The 21,291-nt window shown below is 39.1% G+C and overlaps 1 protein-coding gene across 2 annotated transcripts in view; it reads left to right on the top strand.

Annotated features, from left to right (window-relative positions):
• The window catches only part of NTN4 (netrin 4), a 120,519-nt gene that overhangs the window by 62,585 nt on the left and 36,643 nt on the right, over positions 1–21,291 (top strand). For both annotated transcript variants that reach the window (XM_008004297.3, XM_008004298.3), the window contains exons 4-5: positions 2,143–2,269; positions 4,868–5,056. In XM_008004297.3, the coding sequence (XP_008002488.2) occupies positions 2,143–2,269; positions 4,868–5,056 (316 nt within the window). The remainder of the gene's footprint in view (positions 1–2,142; positions 2,270–4,867; positions 5,057–21,291) is intronic.

Below are 21,291 nucleotides of genomic sequence, written 5' to 3'. Positions count from 1 at the left end.
TACTTGGGCATTCCAAGACCAAAACCAGTGAATGAATCTATAGTATTAGTTGCATTTCTATAAAGAAAATTAACAAAAATTTTTGCAACATCATCTTTTTTCAAAGAGCCAATTTACCCTTTTAAAAAAATCTATATACTCACTAAGCCCTGAGAATTAAAAGAAATTTTATAATTTTCACGAAGCATGAGAACCTTACATGACAATACACTGAAATGAAATTTAGCAAGATGGCCACCAACACATTGCTTATGAAATTTTCCAGCTAACTCCTAGGCGTCATGTTCACTCACACGCAGCCTTCAGTCAAATAAGCCCTGTGTGTAATTCCTGAACTTGGACATTATGTGAGCATAAGGACCATAGCAGTCATATAGCACACTTGGATAATTGCACAGGCCATTTGCAGAGTGCCTCCACCAGTGGTAGGTAAGTATTAAAAGAAAGAAGGTCCTGGATGAGATGACACAAGGTACTTGAGTGTTATCTTAGGTCAAGCAGTAGTACATCAGTGTATTGGTGTGGCTGTTTTCAGGTTTGTTGAACTTTACCTTAGGGACTCATTTTCGTTTGGCCATGCTGAGTACATGTCATTTTTAGTAATTCATTTTTTGTCACAATTGAAATATTTTAGATGCATTGAAATAAACTTTGCTAACAGATTCTCCTTATACCTTGGTTCATTTTGTTTCCTTTTCCTGAAAAGTTTCTTCCCTTCTGTCTGTTAAAAATGCCACCCATGTGCCAAGGGCCAGCTCCAATCTCCACCTTTCTCTTATGCCCTCCACAGCTGTCAACCTATGGTGATTTCTGCATCTTTTGAATGCCAGCATTATTTTGCTTCTTAAGTATTTATTGTCTTGTTTATGTGTTATTTTCTTCTATGTAACTCTTTTTTCTCCAGATATTATACATTTCATCTTTCTTAAAGACAGAAGAGTTTTCTAATGCTTTGTGTACCAAACATGGCCTAGCATAGTGACTCTCCCTTGTAGGTACCCATTAAATATTTGTTGACTAGTTGACATAATTTGTTACCTTTATGTCACCTTTAACACATTTCTCAAGGAAAAAATATAAAACCTCACAGATCCACACTTATGGACCCCGTTCTGAGCTACTTTGCAAACCTTTCCTTTGTATAGTCATGACATCATGTAAATAAATAATCTTGGTACTGGAATGTATCTTGGTATTGAAATTCATTGCAAGTCTTAGTTATTAGGATATAGTTCAGATGATTCCAAATATTAATTTTTAGAAGTTATCAGTGAAATAACACAAAAAATATTAAAATTCCCATGTTTCTAAGAATTCCACTGAGGTATTTCTCTCTGGGAGAAATACTATTTTAATAAACCCTATACTACTGTGAACTATGGGGAAAAAAAAACGCCCAGTGTATTAGGACAAAATGTATTCAAAAAGCCCTAACAATATACATATTTTGACCTTTCAATATTACTTCTAGAAAATACAGTCAAAGGAAATAATTAAAGATGCACACAAATACTTAGCTACAATGATATTCATTATAGCATTGAATATAATATATACATATATTTAAAAACCTAAATTACAATAAAATAGATGGTCAGATAAATTAATTATACATCATACAGGGGCACCATTAGAGTGTGTATTATATGAGAATATTTAACAAAACGGAAAGATATTCACAATATATTATGTGAAAAAGGTTGTAAATATAATTTTTTTGAGTACTGGAAATATATGCTCCAAATGTGGATATTAATGTCATTTTCGCAATGAGATTATGGATTTCTAAACTTTCTAGAATGAAGGTATGTTACTTTTGCATAAAGAATTTTAAAAATTAAAGATATTAAAAACTTAGCCGGTACTTTAGGATTCAGGTGCTTGCTCAGCCAGTAAGTACATTAGAACTGCTCTCTAGGGTCATATACCCTTCGGCCAAGATACTATATTACTTCATATTTTGAATTTTTCAAAAGATTATAAGACAAACTAAAGAAAGCATCTCTCCTCTTGATTGTTAACTTCTTCAGAAAAGTGAATGAACATCTTATGACTAAAGCCATTCCATGTGATGCGATTGTGGGAACATGTTCTTCTTTGGCGACATTTGTGCTCATAGCTCTCACTTGATGTTGCTTGTAGGTCCATGGGAAGTGTATGTGTAAGCACAACACAGCAGGCAGCCACTGCCAGCACTGTGCTCCGTTATACAACGACCGGCCATGGGAGGCAGCTGATGGCAAAACGGGGGCTCCCAATGAGTGCAGAAGTAAGTAACAAGTCCACGATATTCAAAAGCTTTCTTTGTAAAGTCAGCTTATCTGTGGAGTCCTTGTTGTCTCTAGAAACACAACACAAAGTGGTGGGTGACAAACACTAGACCCTACACAAACATAGCCATATCACTGCCCACTGAGGCTTCAGCCACTGAAAACAGTTGCTCTTTGTTACATTGCTAGTGTGACTGTTTCGCCAAGAATATGTTCCCCATTTTCTTGGATACTTTCTGGGAGCTAAGAACCCTTTTACAATTTGACATAATAAAAATAGGAGGATGGCTCACACCTGTAATTTCAGCACTTTGGGAGGCCAAGGCAGGTGGATCACTTGAGACCAGGAGTTCAAGACCAGCCTGGCCAACATGGTGAAATCCTGTCTCTACTAAAAATACAAAAAAAAAAGAAAAAGAAAGAAAAAAAAGAAAAAGAAAAAATTAGCCAGGCATGGTGGCGTGTACCTGTAATCCCAGCTACTTGGGAGGCTGAGGCACGAGAATCACTTGAAACCGGGAGGTGGAGGTTGCAGTGAGCTGAGATCACGCCACTGAACTCCAGCCTGGGTGACAGAGGGAGACTCTGTCTCTAAATAAATAAATAAGTAAATACATGAGTAAACACAAGAACATCTGATTCTGTTGTACTCTCATTGCTGAGATGGTGAATTATAAACATGAAAATAGCTATTTTGAATTCAGTTCTCAAAACTACCCAATAAAGCAGGTGGTGTTAATCCCATTATAGAGATCAGCTAACTGAGGCTCAGCAAGATTAAGTGATTTGCCAAAGTTAGTAAATGATAATGGGGACTTGATCCCAAGTCTCAAGACTCCAAATTAGGTACTTTTTCCCATAATACCACATTGCCTTTTTTTTTTTCACTTTATGATACTTGAAATGAAAGATTAGATTTGAAATTAAGCCAGTAAGTTAAGAAGGAGATTTCCCTACAAGGACTAACTAGCTTGAGGTTTGAGGCTGGAGATTAAATAGGAAGGTAAAAATATAGGAACATGAGCCATTTTTTCTTTGCAATTTAAAATGTTCAGAGAAATGTGCATGCCCATCCCAATGTTAACACTCACAAACCTCTCTTTTACAAGGATTTAAAAGCAGGTTCCGTGGGTAACATTGTGAGAAGTCTCTTCCCATACATAATTCGGAGTCATAACTGATTTGTTTTTGTTTCTAGGAAATGTAAAGGATTTCCTGTAAGAATAAATCTTAAATTATCTTGTAATATACTTTAAAAAGATATGAATCTGGTCAGAATTTCATAACACATCAAGGAAACAATGAAAAACAATCGCACAAACATTTTCAAATACATTTGACCTCCAAAAATCGGGATTCTTATTCTAAATCACCAATGAAGAGACTCTAAAGAATTTATCCTGAATTCCTAGGGTGACTTTCTGGCTCTTTCCACATAAATCAGCTGCCTATCTAAATACATATAGAACACAGAGACATGTCACTTGATGCTATTGACTTATAATCTTAGAAATGCCTTTGAGGAATTGTTATATAATAAATACTGCAGGCCTCTTCTGTAAGAAAATTGAGGCTTCAATAGGAGTCCACCTTCTACTCACCAGCTCAACAGCTGAAGAATAGTACTTCATGAAATCAAACTACTTGCCAAGTTCCTAAGCTCTGTCCACCAGAAGCTCATGAGTAATGACCCTTCCAGGCTCATTAGTAAGCATGAATTCATGCCTGCATCTGCAATATGAATGCTCATTTCCACTTAAGGCCTGACAATCTCAGCTTTTCTTAGCAAGGACAGGAGACCCACAGGATGACCCTTGAGAAGTAATAGGAATGGGAATCGTGAAGGGTTACCAAAAGAGAGGGTAAAAACTGATGGTCACTCCTGTAATCTTTCCACAATGAATGTCAACCCCTGTTGGTAAGTTCATCATCATATCTTTGCCCAACTAGACAAATCTACACTTTGTTGACTTTCATGCATCTCCTGAAACTTTTTTTTTTAATTAACAGCCTATAATGAAAAACTGGAAGGCTACACAAGAAACTCTTTAAAAAAAAGTAGTAACTTATTGAAGTCAGGGAAAACAGGGTAAATGGGGAGGCAGAGGCTAGATTTCTCAATGGATACCTTTCTATATTCCTTTGATTTTTGTATTGTTAACTACTCAAAAACTAAAACTAAACATTGACAATCAGTTTATCCTATTTTTATTTATTTATTTTGAGACAGAGTCTCCTTCTGTCACCCAGGCTGGAATACAATGGCGTGATCTTGGCTCACTGCAACCTCCGCCTCTCAGGTTCAAGCAATTCTCCTGCCTCAGCCTCCCAAGTAGCTGGGACTACAGGCGTGTGCCACCACACCTGGATAATTCTTTTGTATTTAGTAGAGATGGAGTTTCACCATGTTAGCCAGGCTGGTCTCAAACTCCTGGCCTCAGGTGATCCACCCGCCTTGGCCTCCCACAAGTGCTGGGATTACAGGCGTGAGCCACCATGCCTGGCCAACTCATCCTATTTTTAACTACCTGAATATGAGATAAGCCATCACTTTATTTTTACTTATTAGTGTTTCTCTCCACGCTTCTTATTGCCAGCCTGCAAGTGTAATGGGCATGCCGATACCTGTCACTTCGACGTCAATGTGTGGGAGGCATCGGGGAATCGTAGCGGTGGCGTCTGTGATGACTGTCAGCACAACACAGAAGGACAGCATTGCCAGAGGTGCAAGCCAGGCTTCTATCGTGACCTGCGGAGACCCTTCTCAGCTCCAGATGCTTGCAAACGTAAGTAACCTGTGGCTTCCAGAAAACAGGCTGATTTGTACAAGAGATGAATCTCATTATCCTTCATTCTGCTAACCCAAGAGAAGGAGGTCATTGAAGTTCTCAGATAATAGACTCACAGATATCAGTTAATTTCTTCATTAATAAGAGGCAAGAATTTTCAACCTGTTGGGTGAAAACAGTACAATATTCATAAAAATAATTTCCTTTCTCACTCTCCATAAAGTAAAATTATTTCCTGTAGCACCACATTTTAGAAAACAAGATGAGTAATAAAAGAGAAAAAAGAGTGATGAAGAGGGAGAGCTATTTAAGATCTTAAGACTTTACTTGTGAGGAGAAGGTAGACAATAAATAGACTCAAGCTGATGAAATAAAGGGTGGTTACTGCACTTGGGTTATTATTTTACCTTAACAGTGAACTTAAACATGAAAAAAGATTAGTTTTGGTTTCCTTATAAATCCGTTTTGATTGACACTGCTCTAATGTATCCTCTGTATCATAACTAACTTAGGAAATCATAATAATTTTATGCTCTCCCCAAAATACTAAACTCTTATAGCATGGGTTCTGCTTTTTTGTTGACATAACTCTGAGAGGAGGTTTATCTGGAGGCCAGGCACAGTGCCTTATGCCTGTAATCCCAGCACTTTTGGAGGCCAAGGCAGGCGGATCACTTGAGCTTATAAGTTCGAGACCAGTCTGGGCAACATGGTGAAACCCCGTCCCAGAAAAACTACAAATACCAGCCAGGCATGGTGCTGTGCACCTGTAGTTTCAGCTATTTGGGAGGCTGAGGTGGGAGGATGGCTTGAATACAGGAGGCGGAGGTTGCAGTAAGGTGAGATGGTGCCACTGCACTCCAGCCTGAGCAATAGAGCCAAACCTTTCTAAAAAATAAAAAATTAAAAAAAGAAAAAAATAGAGAGAGAGAGAAAAGGAAAGGAAAGAAAAAGAGGTTTATTTGGAGAAAGAATAGAATTTGAAAAGATCTACCCAATTCATAGGACACTATCTGAAATATGTGAATATAAAGGGTGAATGCAGAGCTTATGTAAATGTCAGATGTGGATGAATAGCTCATCTAACCACATCAGTATTTACCCTCTATCAGCTCAGAAATCATCAGATAACAGAAGCCACTCAAGGCTGTTAATGGAGATTGATGATCATGCCCTTCCTTTCCCTAGCAAGGACTCCATGTTCTAGCTCAAAAACAGTGACAGGAAAAAAGCACTACAATGGGAAACAAGCATTTAAAACCTTGGGGTTATTTGTGAGTTTGTTAAAGGAAAAACTACATTGCTCTTTAAAAATATTTTTTAACATCAGGGAGAAGATATCAACGTGCAATTTGAACAGGCTTGCTTGTTAAAAGCTTTTTCTCTTAAACAGTGGCAGATAAAATATAGTACTGCTCACTTTCCACACAAGCACCAAATGTGGATTTGTGACACAATATTTCTCCTAGCATCCTGTTTTACTCCTGCTCCTTGTTTGTACTCAGACTTTGTAATATTTAATAGGTTTGAAACAGATGTAGATTCAATGCCTTCACTGCCAGTTGCCAGCTGTGTGACTTTATGCCAGCTGTTGAAGCTCTTTGGACTTCAGTTTCTTCATATGTAAAATTCCTGCCTGTAGTGTAATGAGAACTATATAAGACAAAGTGTTTATATAAGATAAAAGGGTTAGCACATTGCCTGTCATAGAGTAAGCCCTCAAGAAATGAAAACTAGGCCAGGTGGGGTGGCTCACATCTGTAATCCCAGCACTCTGGGAGGCTGAGGTGGGAGGATCACTTGAGCCGAGGAGTTTGAGACCAGCCTGGGCAACAGAAAAAGATCCTGTCTCTATTTTTAATATTATATTTTAAAATAACAATAAAGAGGCTGGACACAGTGGCTTATGCCTGTAATCCCAGCACTTTGGAAGGCCAAGACGGGCATATCACGAGGTCAGGAGATCGAGACCATCCTGGCTAACATGGTGAAACCCCATCTCTACTAAAAATACAAAAAATTAGCCAGGCGTCGTGGCGGGCGCCTTCTAGTAGTCCCAGCTACTCAGGAGGCTGAGTCAGGAGAATGGCGTGAACCTGGGAGGTGGAGCTTGCAGTGAGCTGAGATTGCACCACTGCACTCCAGCCTGGGTGACAGAGCGAGACTCCATCTCAACAACAAAAAATAAATAAATAAAATAGCAATAAAAAAATAAAAATGAAAACTAGTATTATAATAACTGTCATGTCCTATAAGCCAGAAGGTGGAAGATAATACTATAGAGTGTCTACTCTTTATTGTTCAAAAATACCTTATGTTAAAGATAATTACCTCCTTAAAATCTGCAGCTCCTTGGGGCCTAAAATATAGGATCCTAATCTCCATGTGCTAACAAAATGGTCTGCTTATAATATTGCTTCAACCTAGAACATATTTAGTCCTGACACCATTTTGTACAGAATGTGTTTAAATGAATAGATATATGTGTGTATCCCATAGCCTCAGACCACTAGTAGAAATGTCTAAAAATGAGAATGTATGAACTACTAAGCAGATTATTGGGGGAACCCCACCTCCGATATTCACGTGGGTTCTTTTCTATTTCCCTAAGCGTCTCAGCTGGTCTGAGAAATAAAGGGAAAGATTACAAAAGAGAGAAATTTTAAAGCTTGATGTCAGGGGGAAACATCACATGTCAGCAGGTTCCGTGATGCTCCCTGGGCCATAAAACCAGCAAGTTTTTGTTAGTGATTTTCAAAAGGGGAGGGACTGCACGAATAGGGTGTGGATCACAGAGATCACATACTTCATAAGGTTATAAAATATCACAAAGCAAATGGAGGCAGGGCGAGATCACAGGACCACAGGATGGGGCGAAATTAAAATTGTTAATGAAGTTTTGGGCACACATTGTCGTTGATAACATCTTATCAGGAGACAGGGTTTGAGAGCAGACAACCTGTCTGACCAAAATTTATTAGGCGGGAATTTCCTCATCCTAATAAGCCTGGGAGCACTACAGGAGACCGGGGCTTATTTCATCCCTTTGGCTTCGCCTGTAAGTAAAAGACGCCCGCTCCAGGGGGCTGTTTATAGACCTACCCTCAGGGCGCATTCTCTTTCTCAGGGATGTTCCTTGCAGAGAAAAAGAACTCAGCGATATTTCTCCCATTTGCCTTTGAAATAAGAGAAATATGGCTCTGTTCATCCGGCTCACTGGCAGTCAGAGTCCAAAGTCTTATCTCCCTTGTTCCCTGAAGATTGCTGTTATCCTGTTCTTTTTTCAAGGTGCCCAGATTTCATATTGTTCAAACACACATGCTCTACAAACAATTTGTGCAGTTAACACAATCATCACAGGGTCCTGAGGCGACATTCATCCTCCTCAGCTTACGAAGATGACGGGATTAAGAGATTAAAGACAGGCATAGGAAATCACAAGGGTATTGATTGGGGAAGTGACAAGTGTCCATGAAATCTTCACAGTTTATGCTCAGAGATTGCGGTAAAGACAGGCGTAAGAAATTATAAAAGTATTAATTTGGGGAACTAATAAATGTCCATGAACTCTTCACAATTTATGTTCTTCTGCCGCGGCTTCAGCTGGTCCCTCTGTTCAGGGTCCCTGACTTCCCGCAACACAGATAAAAGAGGAAAGAAAAATAATTTGTCATTAGCTTGGATAAGTTACTGTCTTGCAGGGCAACAGGTAACAGTTTCAAAAAGATACTGTTATATAGCATTTCCTTGAAACAGTACACTGTACAGTATACTTAATGTGTTCATGTATTCATTCATCTAGTTACTGTTTATTGAGCACCTACTATGTGCCAGGTGCTTAAGATGCATCAGAGAACAAGACAAAGATCCCTGTCCTCAAGGAGCTTATATTCTGATAGAGGAGACAGACAAGAAATATAATAAGTGAAATATACAGTATGTGAGAAGTTCATAAGGGCTACTATCATCAAAGAAGAAAAAAGTAAAGCAAGAGAGAAGGGATCCAGGGAGCCAAGGGCTTGGGGTGGGAAGAGGAGTGGCAGGGTACAGTACGGGACAGGATGATGAGGGTAGGCCCCAGCACTGGGAAGGTGAGATTTCAGCTAAGATTTGAAGACAATGAAGAAGTTTGCCAAAGAGTTAACTAGGGAAAGAACATTCTAAGGAGAGGGAATACCTAAAGTGAACATCTTAAGGCAGGAAGGTGCCTGATGTGACAGAGGAAATAACATAGCAGTGTGGCTGCAAATAAAGGTCAGTGTGGCTGCATCAGAATGAGAGTTGGGGGGTGTCAGGAGATGAGACTAGAGAGGTGACTGGGGAGGGGAGAAAATATAATATGTACGATGGGCCACTGTAAGCTCACCAGCTTTTACCTGGAGTAAAATGAGTCAGTGCAAGGGTTTTCAGCAGAGAAGTGGCATTATCTGACTTAGTTTTCAAAAGATCGCTCTTGTGTTATACAAAGGCAGCTCAAATCATATTGAACTTGCACTTTCGGCCCTCAGCTTTAGTTGAAGTGAGCAAGCAAACTAGTGATTCTCAAAGTGTGGTTCTTCGACCATCACCTGGGAAATGTGTTAGACTTGCAAATTCTCGGGCCCTGAGACAGATCAACTGAATCAGAAATTCTGCAGATGGAACCCAGCAATCTGAGTTTTCACAAGTCCTCCAGGTGATTCTGATGCACAGTGAAGTTTGAGAAACACTAATCTAAATAAAGCATACCCCCACACACACCTGCCAAATTTTACATTGGTTAACAAAGCCAGTTTCTAACATTTTGCTAACATTTAAGCCTCTTCTATGTGCTGGTGTAGCAAACAGCTAGTCACTTCCATTAGAATAAAGAGTAGAATACCAGGGGGAATAGTGCAAGAAAATGTTGAAGGTTTGATTGGGGCTAGATTTTAGAGGGCCTTAACTGCCAACCTAAAAATGTTGGTATTTATTTTCTAGGGTACTGGGAGCCATCACAATAATTCCATTGTTATACTGTGATATATTTGCAATGTATTTTAATGATGTATAGCTCAGATTAATTTCAAAGCATTGCATATTATTCATTGCATTTTTCTTTACTGATTTTTAAATTGTTTGGCTTTGTAAAGTCATAAGATAGGTAAATGTACAAAGAATTAAAACAGATAAAGCCCTCTCATAATGCCTAAGTCTGACCAATTAAAAAGAGAAAAAAGAAAAGGTTTACTGGCAAAGTTGGAGCCAAAATAAATACCTTTTTGTTTATTTTTAGTTTTGTTTTTTGTTACTGTTCTATGTTCAAACTATGGCTCATATTCTTACTAAATGTAAAAAGGCCGCCATCCCTAGCTTTTAAATCCTAGAACGCTCATAGCTTCAGAGTTTTATAAAAAGAGTATGAAAGAAGAGTTAGGAAAAAAGTGACCTCTTGTTAGTAGTGACTATTACTTATACAGCTCATCTAGAGACTTGCGCAAAACAAGTTTTATAGGTGTTGGTTCCCAAACTACCCGGTCTGTGAAAAACATAAGCAAATTGTGAGAATGCTGCTAAAATTAACAACACACATAACTTTTTATTATTGTTTCAATCCACAAAAATGTCTGAGCATTCATCAATGGACTTGATCAGTTAGAATATTTTTTAAAGCTTATTCTTTCACATGACACATTCTTATTCAGTGCTACTATGTGCTAGGTGTGCTAGTTCCTGGGAATTATAACTATAAGCAAAAGAGACACAGTCTTTTGACACAGTTAACAAAGTCTAGTGAGTTATCTATAATGTATATATACACATATGTGTATATAGGCAACTAACGGTATACACACACACGCTCATACGCAGACGTATGATAAGTATCGTGTTACAGAGTGTGGAGGGGAGCACATCAGCGGGGCAGTTAGCAAGAGTGGTGTGTTCTGAGTTTTGAGAACCTGAGACCTGAAGTTTAATGGAAATTAACAAAGCATGAGTAGAGATATTCCCAGCAGATAGAAAAATCAACAGGATTTGCCAAAAAGGAACAGAAGGGAGAAAGAATAGAGCATATTCTGACAACTGAAAAAAGGTCAGAATGTTTCTGTGGTACAGCATTTTCCAGGAAAGAGCGAGGAGGTGGCTAAAGCAGTGTGAGGATGAGGGAAGTAGAGCAGGTAAGTGGCTGGCTGAAAGTGCCTGCATTTTAGACATCTCAGTCAGGGAGCAAGAATAACTCTGGAGTTGAACTACCAACAAGTAGTTGATAATCAGTCCATGTGCGTCATCTACTATAATTGCCTGGTTGATATTTATAGATATAGCCAAGTATATTTATAGGTAATACCCAAGTACCAGAAGACCAAAGGCTCCAAAGTCATTTCAAGGAAAACTCCATCAAGAACACATTAAGATACTCTTAAAAAAAAAAAAAGCCCTGAAACTTAATAAGGTAATTGTAACATATTTGTCTGTAATTCTAACATAATTGTAACAAGTTTCTGATCCCCTTGTGTTGTTATGGATTCACCTACATCTGTCTACTGAAAAACTTGAAGCTAAAAACTACTACTAATAAGTCATGTTAGTAATCATTCCTAGTTAACAAATACCTGGATGGTACTTAATGCACCAAGTAGGAAAATTATGAAAATAACCAATACCGGTCGGGTGTGGTGGCTCACGCCTGTAATCCCAGCACTTTGGGAGGCCAAGGTGGTCAGATAATGAGGTCAGGAGATCAAGACCATCCTGGCTAACACGGTGAAACCGTCTCTACTAAAAATACAAAAAATTAGCCGGGCGTGGTGGCGGCGCCTGTAGTCCCAGCTACTCGGAAGGCTGAGGCAGGAGAATGGCGTGAACCTGGGAGGAGAAGCTTGCAGTGAGCCGAGATCACACCACTGCACTCCAGCCTGGGCGACAGAGCGAGACTCTGTCTCCAAAAAAATAAATAAATAAATAATAAAAAAAGCAAATAACCAATACCAATTTAGTTCTTTTAGTATAATGTATAGGAGGTTGATGGGTTCTTAGGGAAGATCTTATTTCTTTCTTTCCCTCTCCAGACAGCTCCTTGATCCCTGGGTAGGCTTCCCTAGGAAAGCCTATCTCCATTCACTTTATGACTATTCCAGGATACATTTGGGGCAGAGATGCCTGTGTCTGCTTCCCTAGTTTAGGTTTCCTTACTGGCACCTGCTTCCAGAATATTACTCTGGTTCTTCTCTTCTCTTTTTCTGAGCCTGCAGTAGATCCCAACATTTATTAGCACATCCACTTCTTCTCTCTACCTACGTACTCTTCGTAATTTGTTGTTTGATTGGCAGTATGTTTGACAGCATTTTCATTACTCTTTAGTAATATTTTCATATCATTAATTCCCTCCTTAGTAGATGTATCCCTATGTCACCTCTTTGTCACTGCTTCAGTTATCACTGATAATAAAGCTTATGACAAATGAGTTAACATACTTAACATTTATTAAGTACCTATAATTACCAGATTTCATGTGAGGTCTGATAGCGATATTCTTATAGCTAGATGTTTTCCTCACATTATTTCCCACTTTACTTTCATGAGGAAGGTAGTATCAAGAAAACAAGGTGATGTTTTAAAAATTTAAACTATTTCAGTATGTGGTTCCATCAACAACATGTACAATGTTATTCAAAATAACAATTGTATTATATTTATTTTACTGTGCTTACCAAGGCAGAAAAGCAACCTGCTACTCAGTGTGTGGTCTGCAGGCCAGCCGCACTGGCATCATCTGGTTGCTGATTAGCAATGCAGAGCCTCTGATCCCACCTCAGAGCTTTGAATCGTATTAAAGTTTCATAGCAGCCAGGCACGATGACGCACAGCTGACATCCCAGCTACTCAGGAGACTGAGGAGGGAGAATCGCTTGAGCCTCAAAAATTCGAGGCTGCAGTGAGTTAGGATCACACCACTGCACTCCAGCCTGGGCAGCAGAGAAATATCCCATCTCTTAAAAAAAATTTTCGTTTTAAGGTTGAGAGTGCTATTGAACACTTTTCAACAAGGGTTCTATGCACTTAATCTACAGTTAAACTTTTCAGAATTAGCCAGAACAGCCTAGTTAACCAAACATCCAAATTAACGAAGGTTTACATCTCTATTTGTGTACATATAGACTTAGAATATTTTAGAATAAATTATATAGAGGTTTACTGAGAAAAAATGGAAATCTGAATAAATATGTTTCTGTGGTACAGCATTTTCCAGAGTTTGATCTGCAGAGCTCTAATTCCATGAAATGTTAATAGAAATTATGTGAGGGGAAATTTTGCTATGGCCCTCAAATTTAGGAAATAAATTAATCAAAGGTTTCTTCACTGCAGGATGTCTTAGAGCCTAATATGCTAATATTTATTATAAACCTGTTTTGGAGTTTTGAGTTCTCTTCAATTTAACCACAGAATGCTTTTCTTTCAAAGCATCTTTTGGGACCCGTGTTCTATGGCACACACTGGAAAGTGTTGTTATTTTATACCGACCGTATCTGTGTGAAGACTTTACTTGGGAAGACACATGCTAGATTTTTTTTCTATATATTTGTTCCCCATTTCCAAGTGTTAGAGGCTACAAATGCATATCAAGGAAATAATGAACCTTACATTTCTATCAGTGAAATAATCATAAACATAGTGTTAACTAGGCTTAGGCAATCTAGTCTATTGGACTGCCAGCAATGAACATAAGACAGCCCTTTTCTCCTTCTCTCTCTTCTTTCCTAGTTTTCATCTTCTCAAAAGTTAGAACTGGGTCAGGTGTGGTGGCTCACACCTGTAATCCCAGCACTTTGGGAGGCCAAAGCAGGTAGATCACCCGAGGTCAGGAATTCGAGACCAGCCTGGCCAACATGTTTGTAAACTACTAAAGTCTCTACTAAAAATACAAAATTAGCCAGGCATGGTGGCAGGCACCTGTAATCCCAGCTGCTTGGGAGGCTGAGGCAGGAGAATCGCTTGAACCTGGAAGGCAGAGGTTGCAATGAGCCGAGATTGCGCCATTGCACTCCAGCCTGAGAGCCTCCAGAGCAAGACTGTCTCAAAAAAAAAAAAAAAAAAAAAAAAAACAAGAAACGAACCATTGAAAACCTGAAGCAACAGCTGAAATAAATTTACTAGAAACACATAAGTTGTAGCTCAGTTTAGTTCAGAAAACATTTATTGAGTGTTTCCCCTGTGCCAAGCACTGTGGTAAACACTAAGTCTGTGAAAATGAAAAGATTTTCCCTAAGAGATGTTACATTCTAGATGGAGAGAAATGTATAATAACAATCATTTCAGTACTCGGTGGTGGTGATGATGGTGACAATATCATAGTAATAGCTGACGTATATTGAGTGCATACTATTTTCTGGTCACTATTCAAAGGACTGTGTATGTTTTCACATTTTTAACTTTCACAAAATCACTTCGATGTAGGTAACATTATTACCATCCATTTTACAAGAGGAAAGTACAATGAAAAAGATACAGCAAGTGCCTTAGGGAGACTGTGGGGGTGAGTGAGGAAAATTTAGGGAAGACTTATTTGAAAAGATCCCTCCCTACTTCTTAGATGGCTATTTCTGTTTTTTCCTGTAAAATTGCTGAAACACAGTTTGTCCTGCTTTCTTTTTTTCTTTTGAGACGGAGTCTCTCCCTGTCACCCAGGCTGGAGTGCAATGGCGCAATCTCAGCTCACTACAACCTCCGCCTCCCAGGTTCAAATGATTCTCCTGCCTCAGTCTCATGAGTAGCTGGGATTACAGGCACTCATCACCACGCCCGGCTAATTTTTGTATTTTTAGTAGAGATGGGGTTTTCCTATGTTGGCCAGGCTGGTCTCGAACTCCTGATCTCAAGTGATCCACCCGCTTCAGCCTCCCAAAGTGCTGGGATTTCATGTGTGAGCCACCAGGCCCAGCCAGTTTTCCAGCTTTCTAATCTCAGTCGTTTATAATGAGTTGATCTAGAAAATGAAACAAATTGATAATGTTTTCCTCACAGCATCTACCTTACATGTAATAAAATACTTACCTGGGCGTGTTGATTCATTGAACAAATATTGATAGCATTAATCTTGGGGTTTTGTTTGCAGTTAGGTAGCTAGCTTCCTGCCAGGTAAGCCAAGGACTTACTGATTCCATTAATGTTCTAGGAGACTTTTTCCTCCCACTCTCCTGAGAAGCACCATGCTAAATGCTATGGTTCTCAAGTGCACATTTTTACTTAATGGTTATAAGTTCATCAACCCTGAAGAAATAAGGCCCTGAACCAAATCTTCTAGCCAATAGATTTATTTCTTGTGAGCAATTAAATCATCCCTGTTCTCACTTCCTCTTTATTTCAACCTTAATCAGAGTCTACTGTTGGACCCAGCACAATCAACTACACATTTCCATGCCAAGAAATCACTTCTGAGGATTCCAGGGATGTTGTTTGTTTTTTTAAGACTAGTGGAGATCATTGAAACTGAATTTATTTCTACAGCTTTGGAAAAAAAAAAAAAAAATTTAAAGGACAGTGCATTTAAGGTCTGTAAACACAAGGGAAAACATGAATCTCTCCAGCTGAACCTAGGGCTGAGAACAGAAATGGAGGCTCAAACTGACTTGTTGCTAAGGCACAGAAAGAAAAAGGGGAATGTAATTCTCACTGTGTACTGAGGTACTTTGAGGAATCTCATCTCTCTGTTCTAAAAGAGGACAGTCTCTTTTAGAGTAACTCACTTGAAACCTCTAAAGTCACCTATGTGACTTTGGTAACCTATAACACAGGTAGATTTTTCTATGGCAGGCATATTTTAAAATGTGAGAGCAGGCGTGGTGGCTCATGCCTGTAATCCCAGCACTTTGGGAGGCTAAGGCGGGCAGATCACCTGAGGTCAGGAGTTCAAAACTAGCCTGGCCAACACAGTGAAACACCATCTGTACTAAAAATACAAAAATGAGCTGGGCTTGGTGGAGGGTGTCTGTAGTCCCAGCTATTTGGTAGGCTGAGGCAGGAGAATGACTCGAACCTGGGAGGCAGAGGTTGCAGTAAACCAAGATTGCACCACTACACTCCAACCTGGGCAACAGAGAGAGAGAGAGAGAGAGAGAGAGAGAAAAGAAAGAAAGAAAGAGAGAGAGAGAGAGAGAAGAGAGAAAGAGAAAGAAAGAAAGAAAGGAAGAAAGAAAGAGAAAGAAAGAAAGAAAAGAAAAGGAAAGGAAAGGAAAGGAAGAGGGAAGGAAGGAGGAAGGAAGGAAGGGAGGGAGAGAGAAAGGGAGGGAGGGAGGGAGGAAGGAAGGAAGGAAGGAAGGAAGGAAGGAAGGAAGGAAGGAAGGAAGGAAGGAAGGAAAGAAAGAAAGAAAACCTTCCTAGACAGTGGTGTATCCTGGCTTTTGCGGCAGGGCTCATGGTGGGAGGGAACCCTGACCTGATTCACACCATTAGGCAATTTCTGTGGTTGAAACATTCTCACCATGGCCAGTTTCAAACTGTCAAGTCATTTTTCATCAGGAAGTCAGACTCAGACTCTAAGTCAAAAGTAAAATGGTTTGGACAAGGCCTTGCCTCCACTTTCACAGCCCCACTTCTCTCACCTCAAGCTGCTCTCTCTAGTCATTGGTTCCCAAACCTGGCTGTGTGTCACAATCACTAGGGAGCACTTACTGAAAATACGCAATCTTAGAGTCCTGCCCAGAATACACTCAATCAGAATCTCCAACAGGGCATCCGGACAGAAATCTGCATCCCTTTTAAAAGCATCGTTGGTGATTCTGACTCAGCCTTTTGGTCTCCTGGCCAGTATTTGAAAACCACTGCTTATAGCAGTCTTGTCTCTAGCATAAGCTCTCTTAAAAAAAAAATTAATTAGCTGAGCATGATAGTATGCACTTGTAGTCCCAGCAACTCAGGAGGCTGAGGCAAGAGGATCACTTGTGGCCAGGAGTTTGGGGCTGCAGTGAGCCATGATTATGCCGCTGCACTACACAGCCTGGGCAACACAGTGAGACCCTAAGTAAAAAAAAAAAAAAAAAAAATTTCCTCATTTTAGAAGAACACACCGTTTGAAACAGGTGTTTAAAGAAATGCCTGTAGAACAGAATTATTTTTAGGAAATAAACAGTTAATTCCTTTACAATAAATTTATTGACTTTTATGCCAAGACACATATTTTTAACTATTACATAGTCTTTCTCCATATTAAAAGAAAAATCAGAAAATGGAAAAGAAAGTAGAATTCATTCTCTGTCAAAGTAAACAACCTCTTGAAAGATTGACATGCCCTTCCTTCTTCCCTGATGGGCCAAAATAAATGTAGTCAATTGCCTTTTAGCACAGAATGAATAAAAATAAACTTGGTCTCTCTGCCCTAAAACCCAAACCAAGCATTTACCAAGATAGCATCTGGTTACATGGCTACCTACCCAAATGAACCAGCCATCTTTGTAAAAAAAGGGTTATATCATCCAGATCTTTTTTTTTTTTTTCCTTCTTTCTAACTTAGGTGAAAACTCCTTAACTGATGGAAATGCAGGTGCTTTGGGTGGATGACTCTCTTGCCTCAGTCTCTATTGCCTTTCTTCATACTCTACTCAAATAGTTCCTTCTCGTGATGCTCTCAGGAAGAGTCTCTGCATTTCTGTTTGCAAAGATCTCTGTTGAACAGTTATTTCATTTACCTCTTGTATAGTGATGCTTTCATTTCAGTCTATCTTTCAAGTACAATTTTTACAGTAATTAAATCCAGAATACCTTACCACAATTACACATGTAAGACCACATAAGCACCTTTCATTTGTTTATTCTCATGCCTGTAAACCAGTCCATTCCTTCCCAAAGGTCACTGAGATCTCTTCAAATAGTAACTTGTGGGCTTTTTCTTTCAAATTGTAGGTTTGGCAAAGTCACACAAGTTCATTTTATACCATATAAACAACATAGACATCCTTGTTTTATATTGAAACAACTGTGAATGATTCCAGCATAGAGTGAATATGAAGTAACTGTTTGTGGAAACCACACTTTAAATAGAACAGTAACTTGGCAGTAATAGTTGGGAAACTTTAATCTCAGCTTTTTTTTTTTTTTTTAAATCCAGGAAGTAAAAGCAGAGGGTTAAGAAGTAAGAGAAATAGAGAAAATATATATGTCATAACATAATAATCATACTAAGGCAATCCTTTAAAAAGATTAAATAACACATATTAAAATTCACCAAAAAAGGAGAAGCTACTTTTTTTTTTTTTTTTTTTTTTTAATTTTGAGGCAGAGTCTCACTCTATTGCCCAGGCTGGAGTGCAGTGGCATGAACATGGTTCATTGCAGCCTCAAACTCCTGGGCTCAAGAAATTCTCCCGCCTCAGCCTTCTGAGTAGCTGGGACTACAGGCATGTGCCATTATGCCCAGCTCATTTTTTAATTTTTTATTTTTAGTATAGACGTGGTCTTACTATGTTGCCCAGGCCTGTCTTGAACTCCTGAGCTCAAGTGATCCTCCCACCTTGGCCTCGTAAAGTGCTGGGATCACAGGCTGGAGCCACTACACCCAGCCAAAACTTTACAAATTTATGAATCATAAAAATCAGTCATGTTTGGGAAAAGAAGTGGACGAGGTCATGAAATTCCCTAAAATGTCTTCCAAGCAGAAAGTGGAATTCAGTAATTCACTGAATAAATAAATAGTATACCATTCTCTTTTGATGAGGATATGTAATAATCAAGCAAACAATTAGAAAATATGTAAATCTTCAGAAAGTCTGGACATAATTAGAAGGAGCATAAAGAAGAGAAGGAGCATTTGGTGAATGGCTCTCACGGATCAGAGAGCGTGCTAGGTAATTTAGCAATCCTTATGTGCTAGGTAGCATATTTTCTATTTTACAAATGAAGACACCGAGACTTAAATTGATTACAGTTGTCCCTATTCCTCCACCTGCAGTATCCTCAAGGGATTGGTTCCAGGATCCCTGAGGATACCAAAATTCATGGAGGCTCAAGTCCCTTATACGAGATGGCTTAGTATTTTCATATAACGTATGCACACCCCCCTATATACTGTAAATTATCTCTAGGTTACTTATAATACCCAATACAATGTAAATGCTATGTACATAGTTGTTATACTATAGTGTTTAGTTGTATTGTTGTATTGCTGTTTTTATTGGGTTTCTTCTTCAATATTTTTGATCCACAGTGGGTTGATTCTGTGGATGCTGAATCCACAGATGTGGAGGGATGATTGTACATAATTTGCCCATGTTCACATAGCTGGTCAGTGCCAAGGCTGGGATTTGAAACCAGGTTGGTCTGACTGGAAAGATCCAATGACCTACAAAGATCCAAAGAATTCTATTACACACTGTGACCCAGTTAATGAAAATAGAATCAAAACCCAAAGGAAGAAATAATAAGATATGTATTTTAAAGGCAAAAATAATTTTTAAAGAACCTAGTTTGTTTGTTTGTTTGTTTGTTTTTTAAAGTAAACGTCTTTAGTTTTGTAAGGTTCTGCTTACTGATAAATAGCCACCTAGCATTTGAATCTAAAGAACTGAATTCATCCTAAAGAATCTTAGCACAGGAAAGATGGAAATGACTGGAGAATATTCCAGATAGGCCAATAAAACCATCGAGAAAACAGATACTAATGAATAAGTGTGAAAGATGATAAATATTGTCAGATTAACCAGGAAATTTATCAAGGATACTACAGCAACTTTCTATAAATACTCAAAAGGTATAAGGGGGAAGTAGAGGTGTGGCAACAAATAATTTACTTTCCTAGAACAAAGAATTCCAATTAGATGTAATTGGGTGAAAGGAATTTCAGATTGATTCATATGAAAGAAATTTTGCTGCCAGTGAAAAGTACTTACGGGTGGAGAATGTCCCCTATCAAGTTAGAAGAAATAACTTTTTTTTGGAGACAGGGTTTTTGCTCTGTCGCCCAGGCTGAATGGAGTGCAGTGGCATGATCACAGCTCACTGCAGCCTTGACCTCTCGGGTTTAAATAATGCTCCCATCTCAGCCTCTCGAGTAGTTGGGACTACACGCCCATGCCACCACACTCAGCTAATTTTATTTTTTTATTTTTTGTAGAGACGGGCTCTTGCTGTGTTGCCCAGGGTGGTCTTGAACTCCTGGGCTCAAGTGATCCTCCGGCCTCAACCTCCCAAAGTACTGAGATTGCAGGTGTGAGCCACCATGCCTGGAAAGAACTTTTCTTACAAAACATAAATAATAAAGCCGGACGGACTGAAGCATTAAATGTAGGATATAGTCTTGCTCTGGGAAGGTGCAGAATAATCTGCTTTGTTTTGACCAGTTGAGTTTACCATAGATTTGTAGGGGTGGTTTTCTGTTTCTAGTATTCAGTATCCAGTATTGCAATCCTGTGGTGTTAAGATACTATTAATAGAAACCTATAAAGAGTAGTATGGACCTTCTAGGAGGTTCATCAAAACATAAAATCATTTCATGGTTGTTGCTTATGAAGAGGCACATTCATTTATTGATGCAACAAAGATGAGTGAGTTGCTACAATGGGTCAGGCATTATCCTAGGTTTGCGGGATGCAGCAATAAAAAGATGTGGTTCCCATCCTCTGGCCCTTCACAGTGTACTATAGTGACAGCAATGAAGTGAGAAATCAGAACAAGATGATTGGAGGCCAAAAGATCATCAATTATTAAGAAAGATTTCTTAAATGACACAAATCATTCAATTTAAAAAACTCAACCTAGATTTATTCAGTGCCTCTCATGTGGCAGGCCTATTCTAGTCACTGTCTATGCAACAAAACAGTCTCTCTCCCCATGGAAATAGACTCTAAATAAATTTACCCAAGTAAATATGTAATTAAAAGCTATAATAAGTAGTATGAAGAAAAAGGGGAGCATGACAGATTATGGCAGGATGAATCGCATCAGTTCAAAGGTGAGCTTGAAGATAGACACAGCCAATAGGGTTTGTTTCTCCAAAGGAAAAAGGAGCTAGGGATAACTCCAATTCCTGGCTAGGTGGCTGAATAGACTGGAAATACAGGAGGCTGAACAGGTGGAAAAATGAAGGAAGGAAGGAAGGAAGGAAGGAAGGAAGGAAGGAAGGAAGGAAGGAAGGAAGGAAGGAAGGAAGGAAGGAAAGGAAGGGAGGGAGGGAGGGAGGGAGGGGAGGGGAGGGGAGGGGAGGAGGAGCAGGAGGGAAGAAAACAGAAAAGAAAAGAGGAAGGGAAGCAGGGAGTGAGAGAATGGTGTACCCAAGTTTTCCCATG

Source organism: Chlorocebus sabaeus, chromosome 11, assembly GCF_047675955.1.
Source record: "Chlorocebus sabaeus isolate Y175 chromosome 11, mChlSab1.0.hap1, whole genome shotgun sequence".
Lineage (NCBI taxonomy): Eukaryota > Metazoa > Chordata > Mammalia > Primates > Cercopithecidae > Chlorocebus > Chlorocebus sabaeus.
This window is presented reverse-complemented; position numbering and strand designations above follow the sequence as displayed.